Source organism: Lytechinus pictus, chromosome 8, assembly GCF_037042905.1.
Source record: "Lytechinus pictus isolate F3 Inbred chromosome 8, Lp3.0, whole genome shotgun sequence".
NCBI lineage: Eukaryota > Metazoa > Echinodermata > Echinoidea > Temnopleuroida > Toxopneustidae > Lytechinus > Lytechinus pictus.
The window spans coordinates 28,880,452-28,888,465 of NC_087252.1; the positions used below are offsets into that span (position 1 = coordinate 28,880,452).

Here is an 8,014-nt window from a genome sequence, read left to right on the forward strand (position 1 = left end):
GCACATTTTCCCGAGGAAAATTTGACAAGCAAAAAAAGAAAGATAAAAAACGCTGTTCACCCCCAAATAGGGTTCATTTCGTCCACGTATTGGAATCCCCCCCCCCCCAAAAAAAAGGTCCTCGAGTTTGTTTCAACGACTCATTCCCATTAAAATATATGCTGTGACTTTCAAAAGGGGAGGGGGCTATCAATAGTTGATAATCGATCTGCAACACAACAAATAAATAATAGGAGCGCGAAGCACTACCGGGTAAACATTCTTGATAATCAGACCTAAAAATTAGATACATAGCACCCTGCACATGAGTATGCTGAAATGTATAGAGATTTTGCCCAAATCTCTTTCATCTGGGAACGAAAATCTCTTTTTTTTTTTTTTTTTTTAAGGGGGAGCGGGGGTTAATGGTTGGCTTCTCATATTTTTGTCTCCTTCTGCCCTATTTCTTTTCATTTTTCAGTGAAGACATTGTTTGGTTTGAATTGGCTGTCAACAAACCATGCAGCTCACTCTACATTGTTCTCAGGCCCTCGTAACTGCTTTACTTGATAAAAGGAAATGGGAAATCTGTGGCGAAACCTCATAATTAGAAGCAAGGGAGGATCCAGGATTTTCCAAAAGGGAGGGGCACATTTTCCCGAAGAAAATTTGACAAGGGGAAAAATTTCTTATATTGTTTTTAATACCCTAAAATAGAGTTTTCGATTGCTGGTGTTGCCACCTTATTTATGACAGGGTACTGCTAAAATTTCTTTAACCACTAATCGCCACTACTGGGGAGTAGTTCTTAAAAGGACTTCTCCAGGGGGTATTTTTGTCTAACAACTTGTCGGATCGACAACTTTCCTCCATTGCGATTGGCTGAGAAGCTCTGTTACTATGGCAACTGTTAGATAAAACATGTATTATCGGATAAAACGCCCGATATAGGTCCTTTAACGCAACTCTCTCCCAATGTCTTATGCTATACGAGTCATTTTTATCCATGGCCGTGCGCGAGATATTTTCTTTTCTTGTGGGGGAGGGGGCAAGTCGAGTAAAAAAATCGAAGAGATTCAAAAGTGACGGCCGGAGAGAAGTTACCGGGCTTGTCATTGAGTCGCTTTTGCGTTTTCTGAAGTGAAATTTGAAGAATTTCATGCACACTCATGGTGAATTTTGTGAAAAATTTTCATTAAGAAACTGTAAGTTTTAACAATTTTTGGGGGAGGTAGTTACCATATATGAGCTGTGCTTCTCAGCCAATCAAATTCAAGGAAAGTTGTCGGATCTGACCTTGTCAAACAACAAAACGCTTCTGGGAGGAACACAGTTTGACAGTTATTCACTCCTTGATCGATAAAATGCTCTGATCATAATATAATAATAATAATGATAACTTAGTCTTATATAGCGCTTGTCATGAAAGCCATATCAAAGCGCTTTACAAAGTAGAACATACGAAATATTCAATTTAAGTCAATTCAAATAAAACATTTATTTTCATCCATTTCATCACATATTTTTCTTGTAAACATTAATTCAAACATAAATCAATTTGTTATGAAAAATATACGTATGTACATGTAATAAGGAAGGTGTATACCCTAAAAGCTTAGGCTTGTGGCGGGATACGCCTATAGACAAAAAAAACAAATATAGGCCTACAAACAAAAGTAAAATTAGAAATCATATAACAAAATATTTAAAAATATCAAGGACACTGTAAATGGGTCTATGTTGAATATGTTTTCTTCATGAGATACGTCTTTGAATTGGATCGAAACGATGCGATATTTGGGATACAACGGAGGGAAGCTGGAAGAGTATTCCAAAGACGTGGTGCAGAGCTTGAAAAGGACATATCACCAAAAAGTTTAGTTTTTACTTTTTTGACTGTTAAGAAACTTTTGATAATAGTGACGATGTTAACTATGTTATTCCTATTCTCTTTCCTTAGCGCCAGATGAAACTTGTCGATATTCAATTCTGAAAAAGGGGCAATTAAATTATAAGGAATTGACGTAAATTTCATCTTATTTATTAATCTAAAAAAAACTGAACCACATGCCTTACTAAAGTCGAGAAAGACAACACCGAGAAAAACTAAATTTAAACTAGAAGCAATTTAACAAGAACGAATCTGACTAATCTGCGAAACAAATGATGTAACAAAACCATGAAAACGGAAGGGGTTCGCCTAAAAAAATAAAAAAACGCAGGTCCACAGCCGTCTACTTTCGAAAAAAAAAATGTGTTAAGGATAACATTAATGATGATAGTTGCGATGTCTAGTCGGAAAATTGCTTGGGTCCTTCCCTTTTCCGCCTTGGTCATTGGGGGCGCTTTAACAAAGTGCGCTGCGCGTAAGGAACTCCATGACAATTCTTTCACACCGTCTTTATGTGGATTCGAGATGAAGGGATGCATGCAGGAATCCTGGGGAGCATTTAATCAACATTTTTGTCCGACAAGTTTTCAGATTTGACAACTTCCCTTGATGTTGATTGGCTAGGAAGCAGTGTTACTATGGTAGCTAGCCTAACTGTCGGATAAAACGTCTGACAACTCCTTTCATGAAACGCTCCCCTGAACGAAAGACGTTGCTCGGTCTTTCGACAAGAGGTCTCCTAAAGGGGATCTCGATTCTAAAGTTGCGCCAGATGCTGTGCATCGAATATCAGATGACTCCTACTGACGACGTTGCCTTCAACATGCAGTTCAAAATGGATTGTACCCGGATTGTCCTTCATCTCCCAACAGAGAATCTTAAGCTCTTGTCCTTGATGGTACTCCTTAATGTACTCCACAGCGTAGGTCTTCAATCTGTAGTGGATCAGCTCTCGGTGGAAGGACTTGAGGAACCCCGCCACAGCTGCAGAACTCCCTGCATCGTAGATGAAACGCATGTACGGCATTTGATTAACATGCCCATTGTGGTCCACGTCACTCCACTGAATTGCAGTCTTCCACTTGAAGACATCATCTTTCGCAAACTGCATGGGTATGAACTGATGCCTCTTTGGGGCCTCCTTCAGCGTGATCTTACCCTCATACTTCTTGATTGATTCCAGACTAACCGGTAAGAGCTTCTTTTCTTTCAGGTCAATCGTCATGCATTGCATTTGGCCTGTCATGTAAAGCAGGTTGGACTCGTCATCTCGAAGTTCAATGCCGATGTACGTAGATGTCCTCCCTAGATAGGCAATGTAGGAATCGTATCTGACTGGCCTGGAAACGAAATTGGTAGAGTGGTATGCAAGTAGGAAGTTTAGACTGAAACAGCGGCCAAAGTAAGAGGTGCTCTCGTCAGGCTCGCCATCTGCAGCGACTGGTGAATGCTGTAATGCTGCCAGCAGACTGTATCCTACATGGTAATGAGGGTGAATGGCTCCTATTTAAACAAGAACAAGCAAAAACAAAGGATGTGTCTATAGATCGAAGATACGGCGTTACTTTGAACTAGCCCATCCCACTTTGATAGGTTAGAACTTTATTAATGAGAAAAAAGTTGTGGGGGCATGGCGAATGGAAAATTTATTTAAAAAAACTGCGAGCAAGCGTAGCTAGTGAGACAAATGTTGGACCGTTCCGGGTCAAAAAGAGACTTGGGTCCAATGTAACCATTTTGGGGTCAAATAGTTTCCTCACTCCATCACATCGGTCCTTGTATCAATGAAACAAAAATATAATATGAAATTCATAAAAATATAATATAAAATACGCATCATACAAAAAGTTAGTGACTGTCTTTTACCAATTTTGTTGAAATCGTTCCAACCGAACTGCTTCAGATGATATGACTTGGGGTATTTGTCTGGACTTGCCTTCAGGATATCTTTCAAAAACCTTTGAAACTGATGGTATACGGTTTCCATAGTGGTGGTTTCTCGCTGCATATTACAGCTCCTTGTGAAAACCTGGCGATTTCTAGCGAACAGGGGAAGACAGATATGAAATATTATAAACTTTCTCTTCTTTGCATCGGATCAAGCTTTATGGGGCATAACAGGTAACGTAAGCTAATGTTATACACTAACATGAATGCACAGTGGTGAAACGAGCCTCCCCCCCCAAAAAAAAAAAATGAAATAAATAAATAAATAAATGAATAAATAAATAGATAAAGCAACATATAGTCTTTCTTACACAGGATCTGTAAAAACTATATCATCACTTTTCTGGGGTGAGGTCAAGTCCACCCCAGAAAAGTGATGATTTGAATAAATTGAGAAAAATCAAACAAGCAAAGTGCTGAAAATTTCATCAAAATCGGATGGAAAATAAGACATTTTAAAGTTTCGCTTATTTTTCACAAAACAGTGATATGCACAATTCAGTGACATGCAAATGAGACAGTCGATGACGTCCCTCACTCACTATTTCTTTTGTTTTTTATTGTTTGAATTATACAACATTTCATTTTTTACAGATTTGACAATAAGGACCAACTTGATTGAACCATATAGTATTAAACAATGCTAATTGCACATGTTCAGGGAAAAATTAATCGTTGTTTCACACGACAACAGGGAGAAAATTGGAATATTTTTTTTCATATTTCACATAATAAAATACAAAAGAAATAGTGAGTGAGTGATGTCATCAGTCTCCGCATTTGCATACCGACAAGGATGTGAATATAAATGTTTTGTGAAATTAAGCGAAACTTTAAAATGTCATAACTTTCTTATTTTACATCCGATTTTGATGAAACTTTCAGTTGTTACATGTTTGTTGTATTTTTCTCTTTTTATTCGAATCAACTTTTTGTTTGGATAGACTTGTCCTCACACATTCTATAATTTGTTCACATTCTATTTGACCATGTGACTGCCCGCCAATCTTGAGTAAACATATTAAAAAGTCTAACTTTAGGAGAGTGTGAAATCCATGTAGCACTAAATCCATTGCATTGTGGTCCGGCCCAGTGGATTAGTCTCCAGACTTTGAAACAGAGGGTCGTGGGTTCGAATCCCAGCCATGGCGTTATTTCCTTCGGCAAGAAATTTATCCACATTGTGCTGCACTCAAACCAGGTGAGGTGAATGGGTACCTGGCATGAATTTATTCCTTGAAATACGTGTGCGCTGTAATCTCAGCAATTACGGCTGCCAAGCTACAGCTGGGGTAATAATATCCAAGTCCTTTGAAAGCGCATCTATAGAGACATTATTCATAATTGTGATATGCGCTATACAAGAACTTTATATTATTATTATTATATCCCCTATTCCTGCAGAATCAAACATATTTGTAATAAATGATAACCATTGTGATTTTGATGGAGATTGTATGTCTCCTTGTAAATGCAAAAGGAATTTCAAAATTGTAAATGAGTGCTTGGACTCTTTTCCCTTAACTAATCTCAACCAGAATCCGATCATCTGCGAAACAAATTAATATATGGTTTATATATAGGCCTACTAGCAGTATTACTATACGACTACATCCCACTAGCTATAATGAGGGCCTATTACGTCGGGCCTACTACAAACAGCCACACCGGCAGCCACCATTCATACACCTGAAACGTTTCCTTTTTTTCTGACTCGTATGAGTATGATATGTTTCTTCTTGTATTTTTATCACAAAATGCAGAAAACTATATGCTTTCGGCCAATGTCTACGTCTACCCAAACCAATCTTGACATATAGGGCCTAACTATATATGCTGATAAGATCATACATATACCTATCTAATGCACATAAGCTTTTCTAAATAAACCTACCTCAAGTATTTTCCATAATGCTCCCTTGTCGTTCGATAGAATGTAACCCGAAGTCCCGTGAATAGACAATTACTGGAGACGAATGACGCCATTGTTTATTGTAGGTTGAATCAGAATTTAACAATAAAAATGTTCCCGAAAATATTATCTGCCAGTGTCAAGCCCGTCTCGAGTATACTTTACCATGGAGCTGCATGGTATACTGCATACGTGGCTTTCCTTCAACCATAGATTATTGTGTTCACTCTAGCTGTTCTGGTAAAATTCAAAGAAAAATTTTCATCCTTTATTCCCCTTTTCTTAACAAGAGCATTCTGTTGGAACAGACTCCTAACATTTGCGATGACATTATTATCATAACCTATTGGAAGTTCACGCCGGGAGTTCACGGGCAGTTCACCAACGTGTTCTGGGTTTTCACAATCCCGACCTTTCGTTGGAGAACGCGAACGCTTATTTACGACGGCAGTTGATTTTGGAAGAGACTTTTGGGCCCGTCGTCTACTCGTCATGGTCGTAAAACTCTGTCTTGCAATGCAAATTGTGTGACATGAGATTTTTTTTCGTTTCGCATCTGCAACGGAAACATTCAATATGCGTTTCGTGTGCAAAATTCTGGTTGCTACTATATTAAAAGCGATATATCCGATTTAGGACGACTTTCCAGAGCCACATTTGGTTCCTCCCAGAGCTCGAGAGGCCGCCCGGGGGGCCCCACTTCCATTGACGAGTGGATACCAGGCGCGTCCACGCGTAAAAGGGGACAGAGTGGGCAAGTACGTTACGTATATATAGGCCTTTGTAACGTTATAAGGGTGTCAAAAACGATGTTTAAAATACTGAAAAAAGTGATATATTTCCAATACTTGTAGGATTTCACAAGCCAAATACTTGTTAAAAGATGATTTTTCATAATATGAAAAAGCCTTGCTTCTCTTGTTTAGGGTGCTTTTCGAAACCGCATGGTCGTGCCTGGTATCCACTCATCAATGGAAGAGGTACGTCCCCCGGGAATTTGAATCTTATCCCCCATTTCTGGGGGATTAGATAAGTTAAAACATAATGCCCATTACATTGTGTGCTAGAGGCATATCGTTTGTGTAGAAGGAGTAAACAAAAGAAAAAACCCGCAATTTCGACTGGTATTCAGACGTAAACATGCTGTGTACATATCAACGCATGCGAAATGGTTTCAACTGGAGAGGTCATCTGACCCATGGAATCAATTGCCAGTGATCCACCAATAATCCACCATGCAATATCGATTCGATGGACTGTAATGATCTATATCTAAGCCTTAATTCAGTAAGTTTTTCCTCACTCAATATGTACTCGATTTGTTTGAAAAACCACTTTCTTATCCATGTCATAATCTATTGTGGGCCCTGCATTTCGAATATCTCCAGCCAGCTGTCATAGCTAGTAGAGGTTCGCCGCCGGCTCAGGGGGCATATACCTGTATACGATGATGACCAGACGTACACATGCATGAAAACGGGTGTCGCGTGAAAGAATTTTGCACACGAAAAGTACATCTATAGGGCCTGTGTCACAAAGCTTAGCAATGAATGTAGAACAGTTTTCTATGATTGATTCCATTGATTATAATCTACAATTACTCGTGAAAATCGAATGTACGATTAATCTTTAATTTTTGTGTTAGGGGACACTAATCTTACCGTCCCTGAGGTTTGCAAAAGGTGGCTAATACCATGCATGATACTCCTCGGGTCAGTGTTTCAGAGGGGCCTAAAATAGTGTTTCTTTGGCTTGCTTCATTCATTTAAGGACAAGTCCACCTCCAACAGAGAATTGATTGGAATAAAAAGAGAAAAATCCAACAAGCATAACACTGAAGATTTCATCAACAGCGGTTGTAAAACAAGAAAAGTTTCGCAAACAGTTATATGCACATCATGGTCTGTACCGGCCTACCGGGGGTCTGTATACGTATGTAAATGAGAGGACTGATGACGTCACTCACTCACTAGTTCTGTATTTCATTATACGAAATATGAAATATTCCCAATTTCTCCTCATTGTCCTTTGAAACAAAGTTTTATTCCTCCGGCCCTCAAACACGTGGAGTTACCATTGCCTTAACGCGTTATGGTTCAGTCAAGGTCCTTATTGTCAAATCAAATCTGTAAAAAAATATATATAATATTTCAAACAATAAAAAAGTGAGTAGGGGACATCATCGACACTCTCATTTGCATGTCATTGAGTTGTGCATATTGTTTTGTGAAAAATAAGCGAAACTTTTAAATGCCATAATCTTCTTATTTTACATCAGTATGATT

General features: G+C 38.6%; 1 protein-coding gene across 1 annotated transcript; it reads right to left on the reverse strand.

The window, feature by feature from the left end:
• Positions 1-1,456: 1,456 nt before the first annotated feature.
• LOC135154909 (uncharacterized) lies at positions 1,457-5,915 on the reverse strand. The gene is made up of 3 exons (XM_064103146.1): positions 5,712-5,915; positions 3,737-3,909; positions 1,457-3,373 (listed from the first exon to the last, which is right to left on the reverse strand). Exons 1-3 carry the CDS (start codon positions 5,801-5,803, stop codon positions 2,628-2,630), a joined length of 1,011 nt encoding a protein of 336 aa, XP_063959216.1. The 5' UTR covers positions 5,804-5,915; the 3' UTR covers positions 1,457-2,627.
• Positions 5,916-8,014: the final 2,099 nt, after the last annotated feature.